The 13,895-nt window shown below is 40.5% G+C and overlaps 1 protein-coding gene across 1 annotated transcript in view; it reads right to left on the reverse strand.

Moving 5' to 3' along the window:
• LOC117384187 (intermembrane lipid transfer protein VPS13B-like) overlaps window positions 1–13,895 on the reverse strand; it is a 270,989-nt gene that overhangs the window by 76,338 nt on the left and 180,756 nt on the right. Inside the window, exons 39-41 of the mRNA XM_033981473.2 lie at window positions 12,151–12,531; window positions 2,652–2,854; window positions 784–997 (exon numbers count right to left, since the gene is read on the reverse strand). Coding sequence (XP_033837364.1) covers window positions 784–997; window positions 2,652–2,854; window positions 12,151–12,531 — 798 coding nt within the window. The remainder of the gene's footprint in view (window positions 1–783; window positions 998–2,651; window positions 2,855–12,150; window positions 12,532–13,895) is intronic.

A 13,895-nucleotide genomic window follows, 5' to 3' on the forward strand; every position in this document is an offset into this window, starting at 1 on the left:
GGACTGCCTGGTCTATACACCAGGACCACTATTGTGTACTGCTGACAACATGTTGCAGGCAGATTGTCCCCTGGTCGTTGTTCACTACTGTATGCTCTCCTGCATTGGCTAGCATATTAAATGCATCAAAGAGCAGGGGAACAGAGCAACAAACAAATCGTGAACCACAGCTGACAGAGTGGACGGCTGGTGTGCCGCCAGAGCAGTTTGATCCCTGTGTTTGTGTGCCCAAAGACACACTCACAGCAGGGAGGGAATAAACAGTGTTCTGTGAGTGGAGCCAGGCAGGCCGCTCTGATGAAACTTGCTGCTTGAAGACTTTGATCCACTTTGATTTAAAGGGGTGTGTATCTTACTGTGACATCTCACTTGGCACCACTTCTCTATTCAAGGTACTTTAAACATGCTCATATAATTTTATGAATGGTTGACTATTTATGTTCATCTAATAGATTTACACTGCTCCATCTGCTAAACAACCTTATCATGGAACAAGCAGAAATACAGTCTAGGTAATTCAGCTAAGACCTGAATAATGCTCTTAAAGAATACATTTGAACTATTTGGAATTGGTGCAATGAATGCCAGGTTGTAAGTGAAAAATGATGGTCACTAAATCTCTGAAGACAGAGGCTACTGCTGAACATGCAGTACTTTTGTGAGGAAATGAAAGGCTCCGCTAAGCAAACATGTCACTTGAAACAGCAGCTCTGTAAGCAAAGCATTACCAGACGACCACTGCTTTATCTGCTCTGCATCAGCCTGTCCGCTATGAGCCATCACCTGAGTCCTGCATGTATTGGAAGTGTCCTGTACGCAGGTCGTCAGAGCTGTGTTCAGTGCGAGGCGAGGGGGATGCAGGGGAGGCAGGGGGCTGGGTGTGACAGGCAGGTCCCAAACATGGCTCCGTTGTCGCCCCTTTGTCCAACTGAAGGTACAAGCGGAGGTGCTCATCTATAAGCTTCAGGCAGTTCAGATGCTCCTGGCCCCAAAACAGCTGGCAAAACACACAAGGAAAAAATATAATATGGTACCACTTTATAATAACTTCATCTTAATTAGTCTTAATCATTTTTTATCTTTGTTAGAAAACTGCAGTGCTCAATGGAAACTGCCTTTGCTGTAAACTTCATCACAACAGAGAACTATGACGTTATTGGCCTCTCCTTTAGATTAGCTGCACATCAAGCTAGCAAGCAGCGGGTGAGTAACTGGTGAGGGGAAACATCTATAACATGGTTAAAAGCTCTGAAAAGTCATTTTGCATATCTGCTTTAATTAAGGGGTATATAAGGGGTAAGTAGTTACTGAGCCCAAGTCAGTGTCACTGATATTACTCAAAAGTACAGACCTTTGATGACATTCTACATTTTTCTTTTTCTTTGAATTAGAACAGGTTGCGCTGAAATTCACACAATACAAATATAAATATAAATCTTTCCTTTGGCAATGTGATGCTTGATCTCATAAATGCATTTTACACATTGTTTTTTGACTTACTGTTCAAATATATTCTGCAGTATAAACTCAAAATAACCAATGTCAATTCCTAACAAAAGCAGATAATAAAAAACAAACAAATAACATATAATCCATTTAGAAAAAAATTAAAAGGATCAATTAAAGCCCATCTGACGAGTTGCTTTTCAGAAAACAGGAAATGCAGTAGTCAGCGTTAACCCGACCATCACCCCTCGCATTACCCAACACAACCTTACATCCTGCACTTACCCGCGGCATTCCCCTTCCCCTGCCATCAAAGCAGCTCTGCCTGGGGTTTGGACCAAAAACCAGGAATCTCTGAGTCAAAAACGCTTCACACATGGAGCTGCCTGCCGCTAGTACTCAGTCGTTTTCAAGGCTGGCTTATGACTAAACGTTCAAAACAGGAAAATTTGGGGATTTTTTTTTCAGGCACTTGGAGAGCAAGGACGAGCGGAAGAAGTCGGAAGGAATCCTGGTGGTTTTTATACAGCACTTGATTAAAACACCACAAATGCCAATATTTGCAGAGGGAAATGCATGATTGCGTATTAAGTGCTGAGTTGTGAGTGATGTTTTATTAAATGGGCACGCAACAAAAGCATTAAAGGCCAGTTGAAGTGGGGGAGGGAGAGGGGGTTCCCCATAGAGAGGTAATGTGGAAGAACGCATTAGTAATAATATCTCCACTTAGTAACAACAAAGAGGGGACTTTTGGTCACATTATGTAACTTATGAGGAAAATTTCACATAAGATATAAGCACCTAAAATAGCTTCATATAATTCCGTAAATTTAGCAGATGAGATGTGATGAAGTGAAATAACAAAATCCAGGTTTTAGTGTCAGCGCTATAATTGCAGGGAGCCAGTGCCAGGGTACAATTTGAAGGGAAATATCAATTTATATAATAAGAAATAGGCGTGTGTGCCAGCATACTAATGTAGAGATGTAAGCTGAAATGAAGTTTAGCTGGGGAAACACTGGCTCATAATGCGATGCTGTTCTCATAGAAGACAGCGTGGAAGATTCATGGTCACGTCTTTGCTTCATACATCCTTGAACACAACCAGGTGCGGAGGTGATGATCTGACCCAGTGCCTCTCCCTGCCTGCTCTCCTTCATAAATCTTACAGGACTGGAGTAGATGCATGTGAGGGCTGTTCAAACCTGCAGTAGCCCCCCCCTCAGGTCCAACAGGAGCTTGGGGGCTCCGGGTTCTGGTCCCGGGCTGCCGCTGTGCCGACACCAGCGTGCCTCCAGGGATGTCCGGCAGGAGAAGGGTCCGAGCAGCACATGGACACGCTCCCCAAGGCCTGTCTTCACCAGCAAGTCCTGCACCTCCAAAAGCACTGATGCAGCTTGGACTGGGTCTGCAATGGCATATAAATACAACATAGTTTAACACTAATTAACTTAAAGAGGGGGTGTTACACTTCTAAGTGGTATTAACGGCTAACACATTACATATTTACATCACTATGTTACCTTTTATTGTTTTGAAAATGCTACAGTTCCCCCTCCCCTTGCTTCATCTAAGTCACTCAGGCTTGGGAAGTTGTAGTATATTGTTTTAGTCCATGCTTTTGTATATTTATGGCAAATCGTTGTGCAGGAGCAAGGGTTACGTAGGCTTGTAGGATGAGCACTGGTCAAAATCGTACTGCAAACCATGAGGAGAGTTCAAATAGGGCCTGTGAGAGATTGCTAGATTACTCAAACATGCATGGATGACATATGAGGGAAGAGGAAATGTTTTAACATGGTAGAAAACTCAAAAAGCAGATTTGACATTTAGACCCACTATGCATGTTAACATAGCACTAGTTTACTACAGATCTTTTTATGAGGTAGCCAGTGTGTCTCAGCCCTGATAGTCTGCTGTTTATTACATTGGTTTTGAAAAGGAAGAAACTCAGCATGCTCTGATCATTGAAAAATAACAGACAAGACATTTAGTTTTATTAAATATTTTTGACCCAACAATGCACTCCACGATCAAACAAAAGACAAAAGTCAAAATTGACTTTTTAAGAAAAGACATATCATCGAATTCTGAATGTATTTTAAATTAGTTTGGGGATATGTATTGAGTGCAATCTGGTTTCTGACAAACAGCCCAAAGTATTTGAAGCCACAGTTTACAAGACTGTGGAGACAAACCACTTGAACCTATTGACCTTTTCAAGAAGCACATTGAAAGAATGAAAGAGCAGGCTAGGGCTAAAACAAAACTTGAAAGATTTGGACATCTACATGTAAACTTCATTTCATTATGCTTGATTGATAATAGACAGAATGCTCTGGAAATAGGTTGTGGATTGATAGAAAGAGTGCCATTTCATCCAAAAACAGGAGACGTTATTTAAAAATCAACACAACCCAAAATAGATTGTAGATTCCTGCAATTATCAGTAAAAACTAACACTGTTTAATTGATCCATATCATTGGGAGCCAGATGAAACTGAAGCCTATAAACAATGTAACCACAAAATTCAGTTGCATGAAAACTTCGCCTTTGGGTTTTGAACAGATTTCAACTTCAACAAACCAACTAATGTCGAAGGAACAACACATAGAGCGCAATTAGAGGAACCGCATCATTGGCCTCCACTGCTGCCCCCTCAGATGTTAATAGCATAAATGTCTGACTTCCTGAGTTTTAATTAAGACCCTATTTGACCTTTCTATTGACAAAAAATAATCTAATAACAAGTCATTTTCATTAAAACAGAGGTACATGACTTTTTTCTTGTAAGTAAGTACATTTTATTTGTTCCTTCAATAGAGAGGCAAATACTTCTAAATACCTACTTTCTCCTTTCACGGTCTGAAAATCATGTACCCTACATGACAATTTATTTTGAAATGGTACTGAGCAAATGTCTTGGATTTTGAAAATACAGAAAACAAAAGACTTTATCAACATATGGTCCAATTCAAGTATGTGTCACTTTGTAAAGTAAATGGTTGGCCAGACATACCAGCGTCTGACATGACAGTGGAGCCAAACACCCACTCATTTCAAGCACCCAAAAGTAGCTCAGAACAGTGTCATCAGGCTAGCACTTTGTGTCCATGTCATTTAGACTGAGATGTGTCACTGTGGTCCCAGGCAGGCCAGAGAAAGGCCATTCTGTCCCATAAATCAGATCTGGAAATGCTGTCTGCTGGATGTTGACACAGTAATGGCTGATGGTCAGTTTAGCAGACAGCAGCAGAAGCTTGTTTAGAAACCTCAAGCTTGGATGACTAAGAGCGGATTCAAAATGTACTTCCAAAACTAACATTGGAGACACTGTGTGGTATTAAATATAGGATAATACTTTTGTGGAGTTTCTGCTGTTGTGATTTACAAGGGGCACCAAGCTACAGTGTGGGTGCACCAAAGAAAAGGGCTAAACATCCATTGATCAAGCATAACATTTTGAACAAAGGCCTGTTCCTTAAAGACTGACCTGAACACAGATTTGCACTGATGCAGTCTATAGTGGTTGCAGTATATGTACTACATATAAAAGTATAATTCAATATTTAACTACTGAACTCTGTCAACTCAGTTGAACCTGCACTGAAGAGGAAGTCATTTTACAGTCAAGTACAACATTTTAGAACGTTGTTTTCTTGTGAGGAGCCCATATTCAAATTAGTATATTTCAAAAATTATACAACAATCTTGAATTTAGCGTGAATATGAACTTTTGCCGGATGCCTGCAATGTGGTTCATTTGAGGTAAAGCTGCAGAAGACGGGGCTTTGGGACAAATGGAAAGACATAAGCCCAAAGTGTGGGGAGGAGTTGATGAATGAGGAGTCGAATAGATACGGACAGAGTGGGAAGAGAGTGAAAGATGCAAATATGACAGTCACTGACATCATCTGCTGCCTTAATAAACTAACTGAGAATAGCGTTATGGTGCTAGAGAGCCCAATAACACAACAGGGGTTATCCAGTGAAAGTGTACCTCTTATTTTTTAGGTAACAATACACCAGGATGACTCATATCTCATAGGAAAAAGACTATTGATACAAATTGGCACTTTGCTACTAATGTCTTTGGAGGGGACGTGCATAACCCACTGTGCTATGCATGGGGTTTATTTTCATGGTCACGATTTATTAGACAGCTCTTGGGAACTCCCCACCTGGCTGAGTAAACGGAGGATCTTTCATTCACACAAACACATTATGAGGCAGACGTGGATGTACGGTATATCACGCACATAGCTAGTGGAAACAACTACAAGCCCCTTCGCACAAATGGTGTTGATCTCTGGGTCCAGACGTCATTCACAGCCCTACAAGATGACCGCAGCATGTCCGTGTGAGAGCCAGCAGCAGCAGAAGCCAGCACACTAGGCTCAATAATCATGCTGATTTGGAGCAGTCTAACTCTGGGGGAATCCCTCCGTTTCTTCATCCCCTTTTCATCTGCTCTGAGTAATCGTCAGGGGAGACTTGCAGAATGCCTCATTTCTGCCTATGGACTGATGCTTCATTAATATAACCAGTCATGAAATGGATTGTGTTTTTATTTACTAGTTCCAAGTAACAAGAAATGAGCTGTGGGTGTGTTTAACTTATCTCCATGCTTATATCATTATTTTATGTATTTACATTTTTATCTATGAATGACCATATTAACCATATATAGTGCTGTCTGTATAGAGACACTTTAAAGGCACACTTGAAATTAGTCTGGAATCTGGAGACATGACTAAGTGTCTTGTTTAAGGACACAATAAAAGTATAAACAGGGCCTGAAGTGGCATCCTTTTGCTTTAGTGCATAGTGCACTGTATCTCAATCTGAAGGAACAAAACAGGCCACAGACTTTAGTCTGAAAAGAGATATTAGCTGTTCAAAGCCTCGAGCCCTAAAAAATGCATTACTTACAGCTCTGGTACTGAGGTGCCACAATTTGAAATAATGTTGAGATGTGATTGGAATGTCAGAGGTAATGTTATGAATTGACAAACATTAATTTTGGAGCTTTCTACCATGTTATAATCTTGTACTCTCATCAAAAACATACCAGAAGAGGTTTTAAATGTCATCCATGCATGTTTAGGAAATTTTGTAAGTTATTTAATTATTTAGACCAGTGTCCTTTCTGTAATATAGACCCCTGCTTAAACCAGAGACTTGCCAGATCTCCACAATCATTTTAAAAATTATTTCTTTCAGATAAATAAACCCCAATTGTGTGTTTTTCTTTTTAAATCTCAAACCCATTTTCCAATCATATGTTTGGGATTTTTAGTATAATTAATTACTTTTATGTCTTGACCCTCTCTGGGGACCCTCTGTAATCATTGGCTTAATTGCTAAATTTGAGCATTGCCATGTTCCATCTCTCACAGTTGTAAAGTAGCTGCATGTTAAACTCATTTGTACTTGAGTGAACACAACATCATCAGCTAAAGCTAATGTACTCCTGAAATCACAAACACCTGCTGCTTTCATAGTAAAGATAGACTGTGCAGCCTCCATAGGGCTGACACACAGAGCTTGACACTGGGGAACAAAGTGGGTGGTGGGTGGAAACGCTCCTGCAGTGAAATACATCCCTGGCAGGCGATATGGTGAGATTAGATAGGACTGGAGATGTTGATTTACTGTCGGTTTATCCCTGGCAGCCGTTATCTGACCACTGCCTGGTTGATTTATATATCGGGACGACCTGCTATCAATTAGACAAAACCTAAAGGAGTCATTACCTAACTAAGGGAGGCCCCTAAAGACTGACTGGGATGGTAGGGAGTAAAAGAAGTAATATACTGTCACTCACCGCAAAAATACACCACAAGACCACTATGGGACACTAGAGGGATCTGGGTTAAGGAAAGGGGACATTGGCGGCCGAACGGTAAGTGTTGATGAGTTACATATGAACCCATTTCACAGTTGCACAACGTCAGCAAATGACATAAACACAAGTGTTAATTGCCCCTTTCAATATGAGGTCCTTTATAGGCAAGGGGGTTTGCAAGTGCTCTAATTTTCAACTTCTTTGCACAAGTTGGGACGGAGTCAACAATCAACAGACACTAAGTGCAGTTCAAGTGTTCACGCTTCAGTTGGATTTTAGGGCCAAGCCTGCTAGTATTAATAATCTGCGAGTTATTACTTGTGGATGTCATCACTTCTGGAGAGAGCTGCGACAGAAAAGCATAAAAGTTTTAACAAAGGCGTGAAGTCCAACTAATATGACCTCACATGTTCCCACTAAACTCAAACTCAGTGCTTCAATTACAACACTGGCCCAAAAAGTCACCATGAAGATTAGGCCAGGATCATGACCACACAAGTATTCTTAAGAATGACAAGATATCCATTATTATGTAAACAAACTTCAGTCCAGAGTAGAAACAATGTAAGAAACTCAACTGAAGTATTAACCGCATATTCAGAACTGACAAAACACAATAGTAACACTTCTTTTCACAACTGGAGTTCTCCTCACAGCCAATCATTTGCCTTCCTTGGGTTTATGGACAACCAATCAGCATAGTTTATTTGAAGCATATGATTAAATAGTGGTTAATAAACATATCTCAAAAAATGATTCCAAATTATTCAAACCGAATGTACCTCACTACTTAATTAAAGCATTTAGTGCTTCTGTTGATTAGGTACAAGGCTACATGGCTGTTTATCGGTCATCAGTTCCACAATTTTTTATAGATCACATAAGTAGCCATGTTTGTTTTGGTACAATTTGGACCATGCATTTCTATGATTGGTTAATGCTCTTGTTAATCCTACCCACTGGACTTCAAGGGTGTGAAATAAGAATAAGGTTCTTTTTATGCCCATTGGTTTCAGAATGATAAAAAAATTAACAATGGTGAAATGTCCTCAAAACGTCAGTAATAACAGGGAGCAGAAACCCATGAACTGAATAGAAAAAGTGTCTGTGGACCATATGTAATACTATTAAAAATAGTACTCAATTGGAGCTGGAAGTTTATTCTACGATAATCAGGAAGTGTGGATTAGCATGCTAACTGTTGTTAGCTTTGCCGCCATAGCAAATCTCAGCAATGATCTCTGACAGTTGTGAATAGCACATATAAACTCATTGTAGTGAATAACTGGATGTTCATGTTGCATAAAGTGAGGATTAACTTTGGACCACTGCAAACCATTATAAATGAACACATTTTAAAAGTAAAAATCGTGTAAAGTGCCTTTAATAACTCAATGACAAGTATTTGTTTTTCTTGTAGTTAGTTTATCTTTTCTTTGCACTGCAACAACACATGAGCTAAAGTACCAACTACATTATGTATTCATGAGTGGTGACTAAAAACTAAAACCTTGCATGTGGTTTTCCCCTGGACCCCTCTATGACATATAATATTGATGTTATTAATGTAATGATTAAAATGACATAATAGTTGGTTTGAACTGCCAAAGTATGGTGCAGTATTAGTCCAAAAATAAATTAAAGGTTGGCTCTGTTTCTACCTCTGATTGTTGAAGAGATAAATGGAAAAGTGGCTTTCTTCTGTTAGCAAGTAAACAAACCAACAATTTAAAATTTGACCCCAGACAAATATAGGAAGAGAAAACAAAATCATAGAAATAAATAGTAGCATTGAGCACAGAAGACTTCATTTACAAATCAGTGTGAAGTAGTGGGGTTCCAAGTAGTTGTTGGATACGTATGAAAGCGCGCAATAGTAATTGTGTGTTTGTATGGGATGGGGGCACTCCATGGGCAGTCTGGGGAGAGTTGAGAGATTAGGGAGGGTCTTGTTTCATGGACCTTAAGACATCTGTTCTCTCTCTCCCCAGCACTGAACTATAAATGCTCCCCGGTACCTCGGCGGACGTGGGGAGGAATGCGGCCCGTCCACTTGCTTTTCATTAGCACTGGATCTGGTAACACACCTCACTGTCAACCTAATCCCCTCTCTCTCCATCTTGTCCCATGGCAGAGGGGGGCAGCCCATGACCAGGTACAGGGGCCCAGATGTTCCCTGTGTGGGGTGGGGGGCATGGGGGTGACAGGAGCTGCATATTTGCTGCTGATGAAAGTGGGAGTGGTGGGTGCTCCATAATGACATAATGTGACTCTGGTTTTACTCTTGTCTGGACCGTCCGCTTTCTTTTCATCATTTTCATTTTTTCTCCTCAACATCTTTCTTCTTTCATTAGCGTTTGCTTCCCTCGTCGCACAGCTCACGTTTCACTGCATCATCCTGGGATATCCTCTGTGCTCCATCAATCTCCAGAGGACCAGTAGTCTAACATACTGTAGCGGTAGTCCATTCCTCTGTCCTCCATCTCTCATGCACCCGTCTCCCACTGGGGTCATTTGCTCTGACGTGCTGCAGCAGCTCAAAGGCTCAACCTTACACAATGGGGATCCTCACCTCTATCTCTGTCAGATTCCTGCGTATTCTTTTTCCAAGTCCGGAGCAGCCGAGGAAGCTGTGGTGGTGAGTGATGGAGGCTGCGCAGCTCAGGCTAAAAGTCAGCATATATGTCTATTGTCACCGACCATTCGTCTCTGTAATGGGAGACACTTCGTCTCGTCCTGATGGCAACAAATCTGGAAACACTATGTGCAGATACCCTGAGGGAAAGAACTGCATGTTGAGAAGAAGATATATGCTACTGGTATCAAAAATACAAATATGTATTATACAACTAAAACAAGTTATCAAAAATCGTGGTATATTAGAGAGCATAGAACCGGCGTGATGCATTAACTGTGTGGGGGAACAAATAAGATTTGTCTGAAAACAATAGTTCTAGGTTTTAAAGAAGCAAGAATGATGCTATGTACTATTCAGTTCATCTACCCGCCAATGTCTATCAATCAGTCAGACAAGGACAGAAAAATTATGTGAGTGAGTGGCCCAATGTTAACAACAATCACTCCACAGAGGGTTGAAACCAAGCATGAAATCCTGCCAATGGCCGATTCTGTGTGGTCTTTTTAAAGAATTAAAATAAAAAATGATTTACACATGTAATGACGATCAATAATCCTGTGCTGTCATGTTACAAAGGGAGAATAATGATTATAAAAAACAGAACCCCTCAAAGCACAATGAGAGGGAGAGGATTAGCTTTCGCATTAGCACAATTGTCTCTAAACTTTATTTCTTTTTCCATTGTGCTGCTTACGCATTTCAAGTCTGTTTATCAAAGTCAACACATCAAAGATGGATGAAAGCTGAAAAGCTGGTGGAAATCAGTGCGGGGCAGCGGCGCACAGCATTGTGTCATGGTGCAGTTATGTAGATTTGAGTAAACAAAGTGCAAATTGTTTGAGGTTTTAATTAACATTTTCGACAATCATTTTATCTGGAGTAACCCTATATAACAACATCTGTAGAGCAGATGCATGCACTTAGAGCCCACTTCCATCTCTGTCCTCTCAGTACAGGCCTGTGTAGGGCCGTGGGGCAGCGCCTACGTGTTTCTTGTTCTGCACTGCACGCTACACCTCAGCCCTGCTTCCATCCGCTGTCCTGTTCAGAAGACGTGCCAGAGAAAAACAAAAACTGAAAAACAAACCAAAGGTCCCAGATCATCTGTCACAGCAGTCGGCTCACACCCAGAGGCGGCCTGGAGCTGGAAGCTTTTGAATTTACATTAGCATTAGCAGCTCTGATTGTCATAATGGAAACACTGTGATGCCTCCTGGATAATGGGGAGTGTTGATGAAGATCGAGCTTGGCTCAAACGTGAAAACAAACATCTCACATGAAAATGCACAAAAAAACTTTCCCTGTCAGAACTGCTCCAGCACACACACATCTGAGCACATCTGAACACATACAGCGGACAATATCCACTCCAACACTAACATCTAACTGCAGGGTTTACAGACACAGCATGCTCTTGGCAGACAAATACTGTTAGTTTAGCATGTACTAGAGAAAAATGTAATATCAAGATGATTATTAACCTTTCTATCACTGCAATGGTCAACTTAGGATACAGATACTTGGAGTAATTGAAAATTGTTTTTCATTTAATAAAAAAAGCAAATATATTTTTGGCGGGCTTTTGGGCAACTTTAAGTTTTTATAAAATTAACACAATGCATTTACATTTTTAGATTTTTCTATAGACCAGCAATGAAACACTGGGAACAATCATTGCAATGCTTATTTGTCATATATTCAACCCTAATTGCAGACCAACGCTGATCAATTCCAATTGGCCAACAGGACTGGGCAGGGTACAAAACAAATGACACAAAAATGTGCTGGGCCGTTTGTTTCTCTGGTTTAAAAATGTTGTTTATTGGAAAGAGCATAAATTTGACCAAATGGAGTGAAATCATTAGAACAATTCCCATAATACTTGCACCTGCATGTCTTAAAATAAGTCATTTTTGTAGCTAAGTGAGATAAGGCGGATTTGAGTTGGGTTTATGTGCTGTAATTAACACTTAAAGACAGTGAGTCATAAATTGCAAGTGTCCTTTTTACGTCCATGTTATAAAGGAAGAAAAATCCCATTGGCTTGAAGATTGGGACACTAAAACTACAGGACTGTGAGAGGCTATAACTCTACAGCCTTGGATGCAAGCAAAAAGGGTGTGTCAGTTCAAAAATACCCTAAATAATAACTCGCTGACCATCGGAATAACTAAATAATCCCTTTGTAAAACTGGGGTGCATGGTTCATAGACATACCTTCAGCCCTTGGTCCAGATTTGAAGTTGAGACTCCCCTTCATTGCAGACATGGATAAGGCCACGCTTGGTTTCTTCGGGTGGGCTTCTGTCTCCATCACAATGACGATCTGGGCCGTGTGGACGGAAACCTTATGAAAAGTGACACCTAGAGCCCCAAAAGTACCCACTGGGGCCTGGTGGTGAGTGTCCAGTCGGGGGGTACTGGTCCGAGTCTTGGAGGGTGAAGAGCGTGGGCTGGAGGAGCTGGTTGATGATTTGGTGCTGGAAATGTCCCAAGGGTAACTTGGGTACACCTTCTTCAGATAAGACTTGGCTTGCTCCAGCTTCGCCAGTGTGGGGTTGATCTTCAGAGGGCGTGAAAACTCTATGTTGAGTTCAGCTGTGGAAAAGAGGGAAAGAATGGTTAGACACAAGAAAGCACATTGTGGACTAAGGCTGGAATTGACATGATATGATTATATATATATATATATATATATATATATATATATATATATATATATATATATATATATATATATATATATATATATATATATATATATATATATATATATATATATATATATATATATATATATATATATATATATATAGTCCACTGAGACACCATCAACCAATTAATTGATCTAACAACTAAATACAATGTGGGCCAAAACTGAAACTATCTACTAAGGGAAAGGTTTACACCCAAGTATCCAGCATGTTATATCATCATTTCTCAGTGTTTATTTGACAATGCTACACAGTTCATCTAAAACAAGTGGTGGAAGGCTTTTGCTCATCTTCATACCTATGATTTATACGAAAAAACAATGCAGAACAGGGAGATGGGAAGCAAGTGCTGAGGATAGGTAATAAAACATGCGATTATTTTTAGTAAACCTTAAGGCAAGGCAGGTCACTGTAAAAACAAATAGTACTTTTACGACTGGTAATTTATGCTAAAGCCTTTTCATTCTTTGCAACACTAAATCCCTTTAAATTATGTTATACCCTGAACACAAATAATAAATTCACTGCTGGCTCGGACCATTGCTTCGTCTCATTTGGAAAGTCACAGTAAACTGGAAAAACGCCATTTCGGGTTTCTAAGGAAAAGGAAGTTTTCATCAGGGCTCGTTTGACAAAGATTAGTTGCAGTCTAGCCCTTGGGATGCTGTGCAGTGAGTCCACTAAATCAAAGTTCGTTTTTTGCATGCTACGACCTGTTGAGGGACAGCTGGGTCCACTCTCAATGGTGATTTCTCCTTGCTTTAAATACAGACATATGCACAAATGATGGTCAGTCTTGGTGTATCATCCACAAGTATGGTATAGCAGCCCATATACCTACTGCCAGCTGCTGCCTCTCTCCTGCTTTACCTCTGCACTTCAGCCTTCAAACACTAGACTGGAATTTACAGAGACACATGAATTAACTCAATGCCGTTTTACACCACTTCCATTATCCCATTTTTCCACTTGGTCATGATGATCGGAGAGAGGAGTGCAGCTGGTTTTCATGGTCTCATCAAGGCAGCCGTGTTTAGGGGCATTTTAAAGGGTTTTTAGGCCTCTCGTCTGTCTCCCGTCCCAGGTAGGAGGACTGGATGACAGAGTCGGGAGTGCTGCCAAAAAAGGAAAAAATAAAAAGAATAAAGTGTGCCCTCAGGATTGGCTCTTGTTTAATCCAGTGGAAGTGAGGCACATGGTCAGACGAAGGGATGGCTGAGAATTGGAGAACAGAGAAGAGGAATTTGC

The sequence above is a fragment of the Periophthalmus magnuspinnatus genome, chromosome 16 (genome assembly GCF_009829125.3).
Source record: "Periophthalmus magnuspinnatus isolate fPerMag1 chromosome 16, fPerMag1.2.pri, whole genome shotgun sequence".
Lineage (NCBI taxonomy): Eukaryota > Metazoa > Chordata > Actinopteri > Gobiiformes > Gobiidae > Periophthalmus > Periophthalmus magnuspinnatus.